Raw genomic sequence first — 18,490 nt, 5'->3', positions numbered from 1 at the left:
AGCTGAGGTTTGGAAATGTAGATTAGTGGCAGAGTGCCTGCCTAACATGGAGAATGTACAAGACAAAACACAAGAAGAAAGAAAGAACGACTAGACAAAAGAGAAGATATTTAAAAATTAAAGAAGAGGGCTGGGATGGAGCTGGGTGGAACAGCATTTGCAGAGTGTGCAAGGGCCTAGGTTCAATCCCCAGTTCTATAAAAAAAAATAAATAAATAAAGGAGGAAGGTGGTGAGGCCATATGACTGCCTGACTCTGTGACTTTGGGATTCTTACTTCACCCCTCAGGGTCTTGGAGTCCCCATTCCCAATGTGAATTCCCTACAAAGGTTCTACGCATGACATGATTTGGTCACTCAAAGAACTTGACACGCAGGAACCACACAAGAGGTGCTTGGAAGTTCTTGGGGGCCAGAGTTTTTGGGGGCCAACCAAGGAGATGGAGGGAGAAGTATTCCCCAGTCACACCAGATTCCTGTTAGGTCTTTAAACATGCCAGGTCCCTCCCTCCCTCTCTCCCCCCTCCCTCCCTAGCCTTTGCACTTACTGCTCACACTGCCTGATGGGCATTTCCCACCACTCATTTCATGCTCTACCTCAAATACCACTTCCTCGGGAGGCTTTTCCCAGGCCTCCCAGGCATGATCCTAGCACTCTGTTTAATATCTGCCTAGCCTCCGTCATCACCTCCCCTTATGACATGTGTTCAGTCTGTTGTCCATCGCCCCTTCTAGAATGCCAACCCTGGAGGACAGGAACCCTTGCCTCTTTGTCATGATCATTTCCCCCAGAATCCAGACCAGAAACTGACACACAGCAGTTTGTGAGGTAGGGACAGTGTGAGCTACCCTTGTACAGGGTAGACCCTTGAAAGGGGTGGCAGGCATCTCTAACCCCCAGTTTCTACCTTACCACTAGAGGGCACAAGCTGTTTTGGCCCATGGATCAGGAGCCATATACACTCCACTAAGATTGCACAAGGAGCTGAGTGAGATACACTGATATCCCATGGGGAACAAGTGGACTTTGGGCAAAGAGCTCAGGGTGCTGGTCTGGGTATTTGGATACAGCTTTTGTCTAGCTCAAAGTAGGGAGCCAGTCCGCTCCAAGTATGAATCCTAGTTCCTCTGAGCAACTGCGATCCAGTCCATGGGCTCCCAAAGGCATCTGATTGCATAAGGGCAAAAAACAAAAAACAAAACAAAACAAAACAAAACAAAAACAAAAACCAACCAAACAAACAAAAACTATGCAGAACATCAAGAGAGGGCTCTGGACATCAAGCAGAATTTGAATCCTAACTCACCAAGACCTGGTTCTCTCTGAGCCTTGGGGACCACATGGGATGCTTCCTTAGGGCCATAGAGCCCTCTTACCAGAAATGCCACTTCGGCCATCCAGAATGTCTCGTGGTCCTTCCTTGGTGATAGGCAGGTAATGAGCAGATCGAAAAATATCACCTTCCCCTTCAGCAGCATCAGTCCCACCCTCGATGTCCTCTCTTGGAGCTGGGCCAGGCAGTCTCTCTGGGCCTCGAGGATGATCTGGGGCAGCCAGGCCACCTGCCAGTACCCCCTCCATGGGTGCTAACTGCTGATCTTCTGTCAGTACCTGGCAGATTCAGCAGGACATTGTGGGCCTGGGGACAAAGAAAGGGGAGACCTTAGGAGAGGGAAGAAAGGAATTCTGTCTCAGTTTCCCCCTTGCTCAACACCACAGTCCTCACTTTCAAGGTCTGTTGCCTCAGTTTACCTCTCAGTAGAAACGAGGGGGTAAATGGTGTTGGGGCCCCATTGCCATCTAACACAATCCAATCACGTCCACTGTCAGCATGCTTCAGCACACCAAACCTTTCTCTTTTCTTCACAGCCTCCATTCACCTCACTTGTACAAGCACACTAGGTCACCTCAGTCTTCCCTCATCCATCCTTCTGCCTCCCCCATCCCTCCCATTGCTCACCCACAGGGCCCCCTTTCCCAGCTGCTTCCTAGCTTCCCTGGACCTGCACAACCTATGACAGTGCCTCCAGCTTCCAGGGTCCCAGCCCCTTCCACACTCCCAGCCCATGAATGCACTGTCTCTAGTGCCCCCATCTTTGCCCTGACACTTTTCTCACTTCTCTTGCCCCACATCAATTGCCCCCTACACTTTTCCCAGGCTTGGACCCTTCTCCCTAGCAGGGTTATCCAGAGTTAACCCCTTAACCTCGACACAGCCTCAAGTGACCCCACCATTAACCCTTTCCCTTCTCCTCAGCCTGATCTCTCATGCATACCAAGCCTGGGCTCCTCCACCCTGCCACCTTCCAATAATATTGGTTGCATCCTCCACCGATATTGGTTGCTCCGGCCCGAGGATGAAAGGGACCGATGGGGCTCCTGTTTCAGAAATAAGGACCCTGGGGGGAGGGGGGGCCGGCTGTCCTCTCCACCTATAAATACCTTCAAGGTAGAGTAGAAAGTGAAGGGCAGGAATGAGGCGCTCTCCCCGGGGAGATGGTGGTGAGGCCGGGCCCAGGCAACCGGGGCGGGGCCGGGTCTCCAGGCCTGGTAGCAGGCGTTGCCCTAGGGGGCCTGGGTGCTCCCGGGGGGCCTACACGGGGTGGGTTGACAGTCTTGTCAGGAGGGGTCCCTGCCCAGGCCCGGAGAAAGCACCTGCGGGTGCCCACGGGGGTGGGCACTGCCGGCGGGGATCGGGCAGGACCGCAACTTCGGAGCACTTTGGCAGCTTAGGGAGGGGGCTCCGGCCCAGATGGTCGTTCCCCACCCCACCCCCGCAGGGGTCGCAGAGGTAGGGGTGGCGCTGCGCGGACGCACCCTGCGGGGGAGCTAGGGTCCCGGGAATGCGCCCTTCGCCCGTGCACCTCGGGGCGGGAGACCCCGCGGGACGAGCCGAGGTGGGGGGAGACACCTGCCTCGAGACCCCCGCCCCTCCCCCACCTGTGCGGCCCCGCCCCCGGCCAGGCCCCGCCCCTGAAGGCCCCGCCCCGCCCCCGCCCCAGGGGGTCCCGCCCGGCCAGGCCGGGCCCAGGCCTCCCCCTCCCCGCTCCAGCTCCGCCCCGCCGCGGGCTTCCCAGGCTGGGTCTGGCCTCACCCGGGAGGCGTCGCCGCCAGCTGGGAACTCCCCTCCTTCGTGCGGCCGTCGCTGCCGCTACAGCTGCTGCCGCTCTTGGTGCCGGTGCCACGGCCTCCTCAGCTGCCGCCGCCTCCACTGCTCGGGGGACATTGTCCCTTTAAATCTCTCCCCCTGCCGCCCCGCCCCCCCGGCGCGCCGCCGTGACCTCAGCGCGACAGCCCCGCCGCGCCGCCATGATGAGGAGGTCTGCCCCCCCTTGTGCCACTCCGGGGGGGGCTCCAACGGGCGCGCGGCCATATTGGGAGTGGCCAAGCAGGTCACCCTTAAAGGGTCCGCAGGACCCGAGCGTCTAGGGAGGGGCTCTGTTACTATAACAACATCCTGTCCTCCTGCACCCCACTGATTCTTCCTATACTTGGTTTGTTAGTAACACCAGACGAGTGGGAAAGAAGCAGAGAAGTTTTCCCTGGGGTCATTCCTGGATCGTTGAGGAATCCACCAAGTCAGCCCTCAGCTTCCAGTCTCTTCCAATCACAAGGTCACTCACTGGTCCTTCTTCATTGTTTACATTGGACTTCAACATCTCCAAGACCCTAGAACTACTTTACACCTGTGCCGAACGCTGAGCTCTCCTTCCCTCGTCATCAAGTTCCAGCCTCCAGACTAGCTCACATATGCACATCACAAGCTGGTTTCTTTCTCCCGCACATCACCATTTGTCCACCCGTTTATCCACATGCTCAATCCATCAACCACTCAACAACCCAATAAACAAATCACCTATCTATTCATCCCTCTAAACACTTACTCATCTATCCAAAAATTCACTTAACCTATTCAACCATGTGTACTGGCCCATTGTTTCACCAACCAAGTATCTATTTATTCATATAATTCAGGGTTTCAACAATCCTACCAACAACCAGCCATACAATCACCCATCAAGTGCACATTTGTCTTCTCCAAGAAGACAGGAGGAGTTCATGTCTATCTGCTCTATTGTTTTCCCGTGGCTCATCTGGGAGTTCCAAAAGACCTCAATACATATGAGATGTGTGTGTGTATGTTTGTGTATTAAATTTGATTACTCATTTAGTCCAAGTATTAATTTCCTATTATGAGTCAGTCTTCTCTAAATAGACCTATCCATTATGATTAGTGACCTGCCTTAAATATCTACCAAGTCAAACATTCAGTGAATGCTACTAGTCTTCTGCCTATTGTTTCACCTACCTTACCCTTTTATCCATGAGTCAAATGTCTACCAATTTACTCAACCAGCCACAGAACTCAACTGTATTCTCCCCTTACATTCCCTTTCTTCATCTGCCTCCAACTCATTCCCTCCCTGCCTGAATTGTGCTTTGGGATTTACAAAGATTCATCACATGGGGCCTGAGATACTGATAGAAGATGAGGTGGGATGGGTGGGGGGAGGCCTGTGCTTCATCGAAAAGCAGGCACTTCCCATAACAATGATTAATACCTTTTATTGAATACTTTAAGAGTTGTCCACTATATAGAGAATTTTAGATATATTCGACAGATGAGGGAATGGATTCTCCTAGAGTGATGGCCTAGATCACAACAATAGTGAGAGTCTGCTTATTACTTCCATCTTCAGGAAACTTGAAATTAGGTAAGAAAAAATTTGAGTGCTGAATGGAGACCTGGGTATGCTCTCTGATTAATCGTTTGTAGGGGCAGAAAAGCGAGTGATTTTACTGAAATGGAGATTTAGTGGACAACCTCACAGTTTCAGAGTGATTGGCACCTCCCATTCTGTCCCCTACTAACGACCATGAAGGGCTGAGGCAGAGGCATAAAACTCTGTGTAGTGGCTCTCTTGACTTCCAGACCACGTGCAATGGAATGAGAAGCTCAAGTGCCCATTGACAGCTCAGCTCCATTGACACATGCTGTTTTGAGAGGCAGGGGCTGGCTCCAGGATCCGGGTGTCCCTGAAAGAAGCTGTAGGCTGTGGAGGGCATCCCTCAGCTGGTCCTGAGTACATTCCATCTCAGTCAGGCGGTGCTCCTGGGAAAGCCGTGGAAGTGGGTTTGGAGTTGGGGTTGGGGGTGGGGGTGTTCACCAAACAGACTCCCCACTCCCCTCCCTTCTCAGGCAAGAGTCTCACCAGACTTTTCAGCCTGTGGCTTCCGTTGCTTGGAAGACCACCCTCAGAATCCAACTTTGAGATCCTGTGGGAGATCAGATCAAGAGAGGGGGCAGGTCAAAAGCTGAGAAATTCCCTTCCATCCTGGGTGGACAGCCAAAGATCCAGTGGTTGGGGCTTGGAGTGGAGTTGGGATTTGTTCAGATTAGAGAGCCAGGTGTGTCTGAAGCAGGGTCTGGCTCAAGCTTGTCACAGCTAAGATGTAAAGACTGCCTAAGTATAGTGGTACAAGCCTGAAACTTCAGCACTCAGGGGGCCGAGACAAGAGGATGGAGAGTTCATGGTTAGCCTGGGTTTCACAGCTAAATCTTGCTTCACAGAGTTGGGGTGGGGGGTGAGAAGGAAGGAGAAAAAAAAGATGGAAGGATTAATCAATCACCATTTGAAGTCAGAGACTGACCAATGAGGGCCCAGGTGGCCCTATGGGGTTAGGAGACTCTGATTGAAGGAGTGTGGGGAAGTAAAAGGACCAGCCAAAGACAGGTGTGAGATAGGCCAGCAGGCTGTGAGAGAGGGAGACTGCCTGGGCCTGGGCTGGCAACTTGGAGGTTGCTTATCTAGAGGATGGAGCTATTAGGACCTGGGGACGGGCCGTTTTAGGCAGGGGGGTACTTTCTAGGTGAGTTTTGGACGGCCCTGACAATGAGGCAGGGCTCAGGCTACAGGGAAGGGCGGGACTCACCCAGCTCCCAGTCTGGAGTCCAGGTCCTGCAGCTGACAGCGCAGCTGCTCTTGCTGCTCCGTCAAGGCCTGGATGTGGGCGCTCAGCGACTCCACCAGACGGGACAGAGCTTTTTGTTCCTCACGGAGTGCAGCCACCTCGCACTGTATCTCTGCTAGCTGTGGGGAGATAGCTGCTGTGATCCGACCCATCCTCAGGTCCCTTCCTCATTTTATCATCTTTCTACCATGATAGGCAACTTGTAGGGTGGGAAAAACAGTCTCAGAGTCAGTCGGCCCTTTTTTAGTTCCGTTTCTATCAGCGGCCCGCCCCACGCCCAGGTTAGGATTTGGGCGGCATGTCACCTTGCTCACTGGTCGGTGCGTTCCCAGAGGTTGGTACCGGTCCCGGGGCTGGTCCAGCTGGCGCTGCCATGGCACCGATGGCTTTCGAGGCAGTGAGGCAGAAGCTCCAGTCCAGGTCTGTCCGCATGGCGCGGGGCCAGTGCGTAGTGAGTCTTTGGGTCTCGTTCTGGGACCTGCAGAAGGGCGGCGGCGGGCAGGCCGTCTGGCAGGGACGCTCTGAGTGCGCTGCACTCGCCTCGGCCGCTGCTGGGACCTTTCCTCATCTGGCCGCCGACGAGCCCAGCTCCCTGCCCCTTGAAAGCTGCGCAGAGACTGGCTCTTGGAAACGAGAGGGGTATGCTTGGGGAGGTCTCGGGGTGCCAGGAAACCGGGTTTCTCCCCTGAAGAGAAGCTGGGGGTGGGATGTGGAAGTTCAGACCCTCAATTGGCGGTGGAGATGACTCCACCCCAGCCTAGAGCCTGAAAGACCCCACTGGTTACATTAGTGTAACTCTGTCTCTTTGATCTATGACTTTGATGAGACACTGACCTCAACTTCTGACTACCATCCCAATCTAATCTTTTCTCTCCCTCTAGCTTTGGCTCTGACTTCTGACCTTGACCTGACCCTTTCCATAACTTTGATCCCAGTCTGACCCTGGCATCTACCTATGCTCACAAGGTTACCCAATTTCTTCCCAACTGACCCTCTCCTTCCCAGCCTCTGGGCTTGAACCGACCCTGTTCTTGCTGTTTTTTTTTTTTTTTTTTTTTTTTTTTCTTTCTTTCTGGTTTTTCGAGACAGGGTTTCTCTGTGTGTGGCTTTGGAGGTTGTCCTGGAACTAGTTCTTGTAGACCAGGCTGGTCTCGAATTCACAGAGATCTGCCTGCCTCTGCCTCCCAAGTGCTGGGACTGAAGGTGTGCGTCACCAACACCCGGCCTGTTCTTGCTTTTTAATAGAAAATGATCTCTAAGCCAGGCGGTGGTGGCACACACCTTTGATCCTAGCACTTGTGAGGCAGAGGCAAGCAGATCTCTGTGAGTTTGAGACCAGTCTGGTCTACAAAGCCAGTTCCAGGACAGGCTCCAAAGTTACATAGAGAAATCCTGTCTTGAAGAAAAAAAGAAAGGAAGAAAGAAAGGACGGAACGAAGAGTTCTCTAACCTGTTACCTAGTTCTATTTGCCCTAAGCCCTAAGCTTGACCTTTGCTCCTTGACCTTTGTAACATCTTGTCTCTACCTGACCCCTGACTTGACTCTCTGACATATGGCCTTCATTTTTTTCCCCAATAAGGCTACTTTCCCTGACCCTGGAGGTGACTCTTTCCTGATCTCTGACCTGTCTCTGTCCCAATCTTTAACTCTGATTGTGAATATTTGCCTTTTGACCACACAGTGGGTTACTCCCCTGCCTGCCTCCTTACATGACGTCATCCCCAGCCTCTGACCTCTGATCCTGCTCCTGAGATTATTTATCTTAACATAGGAACTCCTCCTGCCACCCATGAGAACCCAGGCCAGACTTGAGATTACCTGGAATGGACCTGATTAGTGATCCGGGGAAGACGCATTGGCACAGACACTGGGACAGGCCGGCCCTCCTCGATGGCTCGAAGTATGGTGGGCAGTGGTTCCAAGCTGTCCTGGGTTGTCTGTCAAGGCATGCAAGGAAGATGCTCTGTGAACTCTCTGGCACCAGTACCTCCCAACCTTCTTGCTTTTCTACCCAGCATCCAAGGTTCTGGGATCAGGCCACACCTGGTCAAGTTCAGCAAAGATTGTGCAGAGCTGGACATGAAGAACTGCCAACTGGAGGGCCAGGTCTCCACTGCCCTGGTAGCCACTAGATGTGGCATTTGCATCAACCACTGCCACCTGGTCCAAGAAGTGTTGCATGGCTGGTCCATGATCTTCCAGGAAGCTATTCATAAAGGCCATGTAGGCTTCCTTCTCACCAAACCTGAGTTGGAGCCAAATCGGTTGAGTCATGACAGACACCTGCCAACCCCCTACTCCCTGATCCCATCATTATCCCACATTCTCCCAGCACTTACGGAGCACGGTTGGCAAGATTCTGGATGACCTTGGCGATGAGTGTAAGGGTTCGGGCTGGGCCTGGCGCTGGGTGCTCTGGTACCAGGCCAAAGAGGCTGGGTGCCAATATGGCAGGGCATAAAAGCCTTAGGAAGAGGGAGGCACACACCAGCCGGGGGCCCAGTGCCTCGGAGCCACGTGCTCTGCATGCCTCTCGCCAGCTTGAGAACACATTGCCCAGCTCTGCTGGGAACCAGCTGGGGCAGAAAAAGCAATGGTTAGAAGAAGGTGACAGGGACATAAAGATCATGGATGATCCTAAGTCCAGAGGTCAGGTGTAGAAGAAACACTACATAGCTGTCTATGATCTGTTTCGTGAAGCCTGCATGTGCTTTCTTTTCAATGCACCTGTTGTCTGGGTTGCAGGGTTGGGGCTTGGGTTCCAGAGGCTAAGAATTTATAGAGTAAGTGTGGCAACCTCTAGAGTCTATACTCTCAGATTTGGGCAGATAAGATAACAAGAAAACAGAGGTCATGAGTTTGGGGTATAGTTATAATTCCACAGGAGAGTGACATGCCTGAGAATAATATGACTTAAGATGGGATAAGGGTTATCTGGGATGATAAATTATAGGATTAAGCATGGAAATTATCCTAGGAACAGACGCTAAAGGATTGAATGCTTATGTTTCCTATAATCATTTTCATGAGATTTTAGGACACAGGGTCTCTTAAGGTCAGGGATCATGGGGTTAGGAATATGCACCATCTGGGATTAAATCTTATATTGACCAAGGTTAAGTGGTTGGAATCACTGTGGTTAAAGGCAAAGGAAATGGGTCCTTAGGTTACTTGGGGTTAGGTGGTATGGCATGAGTGTAGGGTTTGCCAGATACAATAATAGCAATATCTCAAGTATTGAATCAAATTTAGTTGAGTGCCCTCACAGTGGCTGAGAGGCAGGGCTGGACTCTGGTGCTGAGTCCCTGATTTTTACTTGTAAGAGTGGATGATGGTTTCAAAAACCCTCTCGCAGCTGTTTCGGAGTCTAGCTTGGTGTTTGGACAGCTCTGGTGCAGGGCACTTGCTGGGGTCCACTTCACAGTCCTCAGTGGAGGCGCAGAGACACCGCACAACCTCTCCTGTGGTTCAGAAGAGATAGTGTAAGGTCATGAACCCAGACACATCACACCCAGCCTCCAACCCTATCTCCAACTTACTCTGGAAGCACCTAACATCTTGGGGAAATAGCAGCTCTCCACTCCCACCCCAAATCCTAGCAGAGCAAGGCATCATTCACTCCCAGAAGCCAGGTCACTCGGGGCTTCCTGGACCCGTGGCACCAATCCCTCTCTCAGCTTACCCAGGGTCTCCTGGAGGTACTCTTGCGCCACCAGTTTCATGTACTCATCAATGGCCTTGGTGGCTAAGGTATTTTCTCGGAATAGCAGTGCTTCACGGCCTCCACAGCGCACTAGCTCTGCAGTGCCTAGGTCTGTCACTAATGCCTGTGGAGGACAGGAGTCACATTGGATGAACTTGGGAATCCCAACCATTGGCCCAGCTTTCATACCTAGGCACAGGCCGTGTCCCTTCTTGAGCATGGATATTCAGGCACAGCGATCAAGTTTTTAGATGAGATCACAACCTCCACCTCTCACAGGACAAATGGAGCCTAGCAGCATAGAGGCTCACCTCCTACTCCTGCCTGCTCACTTAAGTTCAGACCTCTCAAATGCAGTTCAGGGTCTGCCTCTCACAGTTCAACTTAAGGCCCCATCTCTAGCAGCTGAAATTCCAGACTAGCCACAAGTAGTTGAAGTTCAGGAGTCTCTCTCATGGGTTAAGTTCATTCCCTGCCCCTCACGGTGCCCTGCCCATAATGGACACTGTCCAGGCTTTTCCTCCCCAGTACAACTCAGAAAGCGCTATCTTGTCTACCTCGGCCACCTGTCTGTGTAGTCACGGCTCCTCACCTGCGCCCGGCCAGTGGCCCGTAGCACGCGCACCATGGCTGCTGCCAGCTCCTCCTTGGCCTGAGCAGACAGCGTGGACTCCAGCGCCTCGCACAGGCGCGTGTAGTGGAAGGTGAGGAATTCAGCCAGTTCCTTGTAGCGCTCCGATGGCAGCACGCGCAGACGTCGCACCCTTATCCGCGCTCGCAGCGCTGCGCCGGTAGGCGCCCCTAGCACCGGGAACCAGCGCTCCAGGCCCGCGGCGGGCGCGCGGGGGATGCTCACCTCGTCCAGCTCCAGCGTCACTCTGCCCACGGTTGCACCCGCTGGACCTGCTCCGCGGAGCCGCAGTGACAGGCGACGGGCTGGAGGCAGTGCTTCGAAGTGGAAGCGCTCCGCCCAGAAGAGCTGACCTGGGCCGGCCCGCGGAGCAGTGCGTGCCAGTAGCGCCCCATCCAGCCACAGCTCCGCTCGCACTCCGGGTGTCGCTGCTCTGGGCAGCCCCTTGGCTTCATGCACCCAAACCGTCAGCCACGTCTCTTGCCGCTCCACGTTGTCCTGCGTGTAGGAGGAGATAGAAGGAGTGTTTCCGAGGTGTCTGCGCTCCAAGACGCGCACGGCTGCTACTCCAAGATGCTCATCGCGATCGGAAGCCTTGCCCGCTGGAAATCACAGAATCCCCTGCGGAAGAGGCTGGGGCCATGAATGTCTGGGAGCTGCTAAGCAGAACACATCTAGCTTTGGGAAGTGTTGCACATATCGGGGCTTAGGATATAAAAGGAGTAGCCCGGGACTGAGGACTTGGAGACCACTTGGTAGGCAGGACCTGGGGAACAAACAGATCTGGAACTGGATGCGGGAGTCTGACTTTCATAGGTGGTGGTTACACAGGTGTGGACTGGGCGGGTATGTTGCACGGGAGCGTTTGGGGTAAACTGTTTAGGTGGCGTGTAAGGGGCAGGGCCTGACTTGTGGAAGGGCCTTCTGTGTCCGCCCCTTCACTCCCCCTCCCCGCCCCTCTCCCGGGTCAATAACCTGGCTGGGCTGGAACTGCCTACGAAGGTCCTCGATCCAACGGTCTCGCTCAGAGCTGGAGCGACAGCAGAAACAGCGGCTCCCGCCTTCCCAGGTTACCTATTGGGTACAGGATCCAAGGATTTAATAGAGACTAACGTGAGGCCAAGGGTTTAGTAGAGGCTAAGGTAGGTTTCTCATTTACCTGGAAGCAGTATGGCTCCCCCAGGAGGCTAGGATGCAGTGGCCAGACTCTCACATCCCTCTCAGCACCTAGGTCCAGCTCAGAGAGTGTGGCCAGCGATTCCCTGGAACCCAGAGCACTGGGGGGTCTGGAGCCAGGAAAGGTGAACAAACGGTCATTCCTCGCACTCAGACCTTAGCTTTCTAATCACTAGTTAGCTTAGCTGCTGTCCCTTCCTAGCTGCTGTCCCTTTCCATCTCTTAGCGTTTGACCTGCTCTTTTCTTTCCCCCAGCCCTTTAAGGGTTAAATTCCATGCACTCTTTGGAGCTCCCAGATCCAGGGTGTTCATTTAGCTTCTATTCCAGAGACCACTCCCACCCTTCAACCAAGGGATGAAAAAATGGCTGGAGTCTATATGGCTTCCAATTCACCTGGTATGGGGCAGAAAAGAGAACACGGGAGGTGTTGGGTGAAGGTGAGGATAAGGAACCCAGAGGTGCAGACTGGCGCCATGTTGAGCCCCAGGCCCTCCAGCTTCCTAGAGACTCTTACCCATCTCGAGGGCCATGGGCTCCCAGCTCTGACTTGGCCCTCTTCTTCTCTTTCAGCCTCTTGAGTAACCCCTAAGGGGGCAGAGAGGTAGGTGAGCCAGGTAGAACCCTGTGCTTTATCCTCATTTCTGTCTTCCCAGAGTGTCCTTTAGGATCTGCTAGTCTTGGTGGACCCAGCCCATGTCCAGGCTGCATTAATATCTGTAGCCAGCAGATGACTTTTATATTTATGCTTTGCAATACTGGGAATCAAACTCAGGGCCTTGTGAGGGCAAATGCTCTTAAATCAAGAGCTATCTTGATGGTAACCCTCTGCCCAACAGCTTGCATTTCTTTCCTTCCCCTCCTTCCCTCCCTTAGTCATTCATGCCTTTTAAGTTAGTGTCCAAGAAAGCCAGCGTGTTCAACAACAGAGCTCAGCAAGCACCTGCATGGTATAAGGGTGCAGGGGCTACTGAAAAAGCCCAGAGTGTCAGGGAAAACATGTGTAGGCTTTTGTTCAATATCCAAAACAGTGATAGAAAGAAGGAAAAGGAAAAGTTCTACTTTCTGAGTTAGAACGCAGTAAAGCAGGCAGGCTTCTATTTCTTATTCTGGCAACATTGCTTCATATGTTCTTGTGTGTGATGTGTATGTGTGCATATGTGTTTGTGGAGTCCCGAGACTGACATCAAGAATCTTCCTCAGAGTCAGGCATGGTAGCACATGCCTTCATTCCCTTCACTTGGGAGGCTGAGGCAGGAGGATCTCTGTGAGTTTGAGGCCAGCCTGGTCTACAGAGCGAGTTCCAGGACACCTAGGGCTGTTACACAGAGAAACCCTGTCTCAAAAAACAAAGCAAAAACTTCCACACGAACTCTCTACCAGGAGTCAAGGTCACTCAGTGAACACTGAACTCACTGATTTGATGGTTTTGCATTTGTTCTGGGAATTCCTTGTTTCCACCTTCCAAGCACTAGACTTACAGGCAGGCTGCCACGCTTACCTAGCATTTGCATGGGTACAGAGTATCCAAACTCTGTTCCTCATGTTTGCTTGGCGGTGCTTTGCCCAGTGAGTCATCTCCCCAGCCCCAGCAGCTTTCATTTCTAAAACACTAATCACTCACTTTCCTGAATTCTCTATAGACTACTTGTAAAATAGAGAGGGAACAGAGTGTGGTGGCTCACATCTATAATTCCAGCATTTAGGATGCTGGTGTAGAGGCCAGCATGAGCTACATATCAAGTTACAGGAAATTCTGGACTATAGTATGAATCTTTTTTAAAAATAAATCTTTTTGTTTTTTTAAAACAATTTATTATTTTTATCTTATATACATTGCTGTTTTGCCTCTAAGTATGTCTGTATTTGGGAATCAGATCCCCTGGAACAGGAGTTACAGACAGCTGTAAGTTGTCATGTGGGTGCTGAGAATTGACCCCCCCATCCTTGGAAGGGCAGCCAGTGTTCTTAACCACTGAGCTATCTCTCCAGTCCCGAGACTCTATTTTAAAAATATAAAACCTAGCTGGGCCATGGTGGTGCATGCCTTTAATCCCAGGAGGCAGAGGCAAGAGGATCTTTGTGAGTTCAAGGCTAGAGTGGCCCACATGGTGAGTACAGCCAAGGCTACATAAAGAGACCTTGTCTAAAAAACAAACAACAAACAAACAAATCCCATACCTCCCCAAATATATTTCCAAACAACAACAACAAAAACAAAAAACACATGAATTTTCTCATTAGTTCCATTCAACAAACAACAGATGCAGAAGCTCAGAGCTGGCTAATGACCTACCCATGATCTCCTTTTTTCCTAGCCCTCCAGGCCCAGGACTGTAATTCCTGCTATTCAGAAGGCAGAGAGGTAGGAGGATCACAAAATTTAAAAAGGTGTCATTTTGTGTGTATATGTGTATGTTTATTTTTTAGGCAGTCTCAATATGTATCCCTGGCTTTCTTGGAACTCACTGTGGAGCCTAAGCAATCTTGTCTCTACCTCTGTGTACTGGGATTACAGCCACACCTGATATATATATATATATATATATATATATATATATATATATATATATTGAGTCTCCACATTGAGTTAGATGGTACAACATGTGCGAAGCCAGGTCTGGGAGACCTTGTTTACCCCGGCCACTCCCCGAGCCTGTCACTTTGGCTGTCATACCCGAACATTGTGGACCTGGTTGGAACCAGTAGCTTCCGGCTCAGTTTTTCCAGGGGTCCTATCTGTGGGTGATCAGAGATAGGAGGTTAAGGGTAGGAAGCATGGTAGATTATGAATCACTTTGAAGAGCTCCCCAATTCTACAGCCTCCCCAGTCTCCCAAATTTACCTGGATCCCTGAGGTTCCCCATGGATGCCTGTATGCTGGTCTCTGAGCTGGCACTTCCCATCCGGATTTGGTGAGGACCCTGTCCTCCCATAGAAGTTGGCAGTCAGAAAGGGAAGGCGGATGGGAGGGGGTGCATATGTCTCTGGTGTTTACCCCTCTGCTATTGCCTCCATCCAGTTCCCTTCCCTCTCCTTGCTCTCTCTTACCTCCTCCTCACCAAACAGCACCAGCTTTCCTTCAATCAGGGTGAAGCCCCCAATGTCCCAAACAGGCATGTCAGGAGTGGGAGGCTCAGGGATCTGTGCAACAGGTACCTCTGGGGCTGCGACCAGCTCGGGCTCTGGCTCTGGGACGAGGGGGAATGCTGATTTCAGAGCCCCCCTTTTCTTCCGGGTGGTGGTGGCCCACACCTTTAATCCCAGCACCCGAGGCAGAGACAGGCAAATCTCTGTGAGTTTGAGGTCAGCCTGGTCTACAGAGCTAATTCCAGGACAGGCTCCAAAGCCACAGAGAAACCCTGTCTTGAAAAACAAACAAACAAACAAACAAAAACAAACGAACAAAAAGCCCAAAGTCCCCCTTTCTCCCTCCGACTCCCTTCTGCATATAGCAAAGGTACATTGTTCAGCAACCATGTCTGGCTGGGTGCCATTGGGCAAGTCTCTTCCTTTGTGGGGTTTGTTCTCACCAACCCTAGAAGTGGACACAACCCACCTGCTCTGTGTCTGGTGCTATGTTTACCACTTTACATGCCCTCTCTCACTCAGTCCTTCAAAAGCCATTTAAAGGGCATTAGAACTGAGGCCCAGAGAGGTTAAGTGGCCTACCCGAAATCACACAGCTTTTGAGTGGTTAAGCCAGGCTTCTAACATAAGCATTCTCGTAAGCAAGAGAGTGAGCAAGGCTGAGCCTCGGAGGACACACCCGTAATGCCAGGACCTGAGACTTTGAGCTAGGAGAACAATGAGTTCCAGGCCAGTTTGGGCTGCTGATTGAGACGTATCCCAAAAGGGGAGAAGGGAGGGAGACAGAGAATATGGGCAGAAGTCTTGGCCTCTTACATACATAACTAATCTGGGGCCAGCAAGGTGGCTGGCACAACAGGTACAGGTGCCAGCCTGGGAATCCAATTCCTGGAACCTATGGAAAGGTGGAAGGAGAGAACCAATTCTACAGAGTTATCCTCTGACCTTCGCACACGGTGCACATGCCCACTGATAAGATAACTATTCTAAGGTAGAAGTATTCATCTTGAGAAAGATGTAGGGGAAAAAACTGGAAGTATATGGGAGCTTTCTTCCTCAGGGAGGAGATACTGGGGTAGAGTGGGCCAGGGAAGACTCCACTCCCTACTCAGAAAGAGTGCATCTATACTAGGTTTTGAGGTGAAGTCTGAATTTCACCCAGCCAAGATGGAAGGGGAAGGAAGCAGGAGAGTCTGAACAAAGGCTGGCAGATGGGGAAGGCCCAGGGAAATAAAGCAAGGGTGAGACAGGGTGGAGGGAAGGAAATGAAAGCTGGTTAGGAACTAGGGTTCGTTGTGGTTCTCAGCATTAAGCCCTGGGCTTGGCTCGTACTAGGCATACCCTCCATCAGTGGGCTACACCGAATCCCTGATCCACCCTGGGAGGAGGAGGAGCAGTGAGCCATGGGAGATGAAGAGATACGCAGGAGCAGGGTTGCTTGGTAGAAGGCTTTGTCTGGATCCTATGGAGTGGGCAGCTATGGAGTGGACCCCATAGGGCTTCAGAGAATGATTCTTCAGGGCTGGGGGCTTAGCTCAGTAATAAGCACTTGTCTTTCTTGTGTGAATCCCTAAATTGGAGGGTGGGGAAAAATACTTGGGTTTGGTGAAGTTCACTTTTAATCCCAGCAAGAGGGAGGTAGAGACAGGCAGATCTCTGTGAATCTAAGGCCAGCCAGGTCTACATAGCAACACCCTGTTTCGGGAGAAAATATCCCTACAATATGAAGCCATTTTCTAAATGTAACACTTTATGCTGAGTTGCTTTTTATGATGTTTGCTTAGTTTGTGTTTGTGCACACTAACTTGTCGTCACACACTCGAAGGCCAGAGGACAGCCCGAATTTATTTATTTATATGGGGAGTGGGAATGGACCCCATGCTTCATGTGGAGGTGTAAGGACAACTTTCAGGAGTCAGCACTGTCCTTCCATCCCGTGGGTCTTCAGGTTTACCACCAGAGTCTTTTCACGCCAATCATCTTGTCAGAGCCTCATTTGAGACAGGGTCTTGTTATATAGTTCAGATCAATCACCCTCCTGCTCCTGCCTGCCAAGTGCTGGAATTATAAGCGTATTATTGCTAGCTCCAAAATGAATGGAAGGTGTTTCAAGAATTTCTTGGAAATAGCTGAACTAACTAACCTTTGAGATTCCAGGAAATGAGGGCTGAATCTTCTCAGTTTATCTTCTACCCTGCTTCACCAGTAGGGGCAATAAGTACATTTTTCTTTCTCTCTTTCTTGGTGGTGGGTATACAACCCACAATCCCACAGCCTCTCCCATGTTAAACAAGTGCTCTACCACTGAGCCACATCCCACGTCCACAGCCCTAACTCTTTCTTGCTAATGGATGTCTTAGTCTATTCTAGGTCCTGGGCTTGTACTACACCACTGACCCTAATCTTCAGAGTCTCCACTGTCTCCCAGCATCTGTCATCTTTACATTGACTTCTTCTTTCTTCGTTTTCTGTTTTTGTCTGTAACTCCCCTCCCCCCCCCACCCAAGGCTCTGTGAACTCTACAGATCAGGGAGTGTCAGCTGCTTTGCCCCCAGCTGTCCTCAGTGCCTCAGTTAGGGACCAGAACTAATTCAATGCTCAAAAAACTTGGGCAGTGGTACACGTCTTTAATCCCAGCACTCAGGAGGCAGAGGCAGGAGGATCTCTATGAGTTGGAGGCCAGCCTGGTCTATAGAGGGAGTTCCAGGACAGCCTCCAAAGCCACACAGAGAAACCCTGTCTTGAAAAAAAAGAACCAAAAAACAAAAACCAAAAACAAAAAACCAAAACAACAACCACGAAAACTGTCTGCTTGGGTGAGCATAATGGCTCAGAAAGTAAAGGTGTTTGCCACCAAGGCAAACCATCTGAGTTTGACCCCCAGAGCCCAAATAATGGACAGAGAGAACTGACTCCTGAAAGTTTCACCATCTGACCTTCTCACTGGAACAGTGGCTTGCCCCCTCCCAACATAAATTAATAAATGCAGGTTGTCCTCAGACCTCAACATATGTGCTGTGATAAGGGAGATGAGATATGCTCACATCCAGGCACGTACACACAGACACACACATATACACACACACACACTGCATGAATAAACATCTGTCTGAATGAATGAGTGTGCTCTTCAAAGCAGAGATGGGGAGTTTGAGACTCAAGGAAACAAAGTAAGACATAGGTTGTAAGGCAGCTGAGAACCACATCCAGTCAATGCCTTGGTCAATGGGATACAGGAGACAACCATTAGGGCCAAGAGCCATTGGACATCCAGATAGTACTAAGGTGCATCTGTTCAATGCCCCTTTCTCAGACTGAATTCACCCCAGCTGCCTTCAGGTCCTGCGAGTCTCCCTCACCCCACTTTAGGGGGAGAAGAGAGATGAAGACTGCAGGGGGCCCCAGCCGCTTCCTGCTGGGCTTTCATACTCCCCACAACTTCCTGTGTCTAGAGGGCTGATGTTAGGTTGTCAGACAAACACCCAGGCATCCGGCCACCCAGCCTAGTCCCTGCTGGGGTGGGGGGAACGTACCTGGGGTCTTGGGATTTGGCTTGGGCTCTGGCGGTGCTGCGTTCTTGTGCCTCCCCCACAGGCTCTTGGAAATCCGGAGACGATTGGGCCGCGACTCCTTTGGGGGTGCCGAGAGGACCCGACGAAATAGAGATCGAGAGGCTGGCTGGCTGCTCACCATGGGTTCCTGATGGCTCAGGGTCCTTCCCCAGCCCGTGAAGCGGCCCCAGCGGAACCCTCCAGCAGCCTTCTCCCCTCCGCCTCCAGTGTGCCAGCGGTAGGATGTCAGTGGAGAGGGTGGCGTTTGGGCAGCTTCACTAGGCAGCGGTGGGTCCATGGCGGAGTCTCTGCTGCGAGACCAGAAGGTGACAGTTCTGCGCATTGTCTGCCCACATTCTGTCTTCAT

The 18,490-nt window shown here is 51.6% G+C and overlaps 2 protein-coding genes across 19 annotated transcripts in view; both read right to left on the bottom strand.

Annotated features, from left to right (window-relative positions):
- Wiz (WIZ zinc finger) overlaps window positions 1–3,248 on the bottom strand; it is a 29,220-nt gene extending 25,972 nt beyond the window's left edge. For 5 of the 16 annotated variants that reach the window (XM_035445075.1, XM_035445078.1, XM_035445079.1 and 2 more), the window contains exon 1: window positions 1,377–1,581. In XM_035445075.1, the coding sequence (XP_035300966.1) occupies window positions 1,377–1,581 (205 nt within the window). Of the gene's footprint in view, window positions 1–1,376; window positions 1,640–2,276; window positions 2,301–2,442; window positions 2,935–3,094 lie in introns of those variants that run through there. The other 11 variants (XM_035445077.1, XM_027419501.2, XM_027419502.2 and 8 more) reach the window with 8 other exon arrangements.
- Window positions 3,249–4,943: 1,695 nt separating this feature from the next.
- Window positions 4,944–18,490, bottom strand: Rasal3 (RAS protein activator like 3). 3 transcript variants are annotated; one of them, XM_027419506.2, is made up of 17 exons: window positions 18,106–18,490; window positions 14,534–14,673; window positions 14,328–14,406; window positions 14,160–14,221; window positions 12,000–12,070; window positions 11,468–11,594; window positions 11,284–11,382; window positions 10,270–10,806; window positions 9,657–9,801; window positions 9,291–9,435; window positions 8,314–8,550; window positions 8,018–8,219; window positions 7,793–7,911; window positions 6,279–6,669; window positions 5,935–6,092; window positions 5,214–5,277; window positions 4,944–5,113 (listed from the first exon to the last, which is right to left on the bottom strand). In XM_027419506.2, exons 1-17 carry the CDS (start codon window positions 18,488–18,490, stop codon window positions 4,958–4,960), a joined length of 3,117 nt encoding a protein of 1,038 aa, XP_027275307.1. In that variant the 3' UTR covers window positions 4,944–4,957. The 3 variants fall into 3 exon arrangements, with proteins under 3 accessions (XP_027275307.1, XP_035301847.1, XP_035301848.1); XM_035445956.1 differs by having other exon boundaries at window positions 14,534–14,691; window positions 18,106–18,421; XM_035445957.1 differs by lacking the exons at window positions 4,944–5,113; window positions 5,214–5,277; window positions 5,935–6,092; ... (2 more) ...; window positions 8,018–8,219; window positions 8,314–8,550 and having other exon boundaries at window positions 9,287–9,435; window positions 12,033–12,070; window positions 14,534–14,691; window positions 18,106–18,421.

Source organism: Cricetulus griseus, chromosome 5, assembly GCF_003668045.3.
Source record: "Cricetulus griseus strain 17A/GY chromosome 5, alternate assembly CriGri-PICRH-1.0, whole genome shotgun sequence".
NCBI lineage: Eukaryota > Metazoa > Chordata > Mammalia > Rodentia > Cricetidae > Cricetulus > Cricetulus griseus.
Note: the sequence above shows the minus strand (reverse complement) of the source record. Positions and strands in the feature narration are given on the sequence as shown.

Excerpts from the sequence above, each read along its gene's own strand:
- Rasal3 (XM_027419506.2), bottom strand. The coding sequence starts at position 18,490 with ATGAAGACAGAATGTGGGCAGACAATGCGCAGAACTGTCACCTTCTGG. Across the intron at positions 11,383-11,467 it reads GGGAGCCATACTGCTTCCAG|GTAACCTGGGAAGGCGGGAG; the intron begins GTAAATGAGAAA and ends TGTACCCAATAG. Across the intron at positions 8,220-8,313 it reads AATCTTGCCAACCGTGCTCC|GTTTGGTGAGAAGGAAGCCT; the intron begins GTAAGTGCTGGG and ends GCTCCAACTCAG.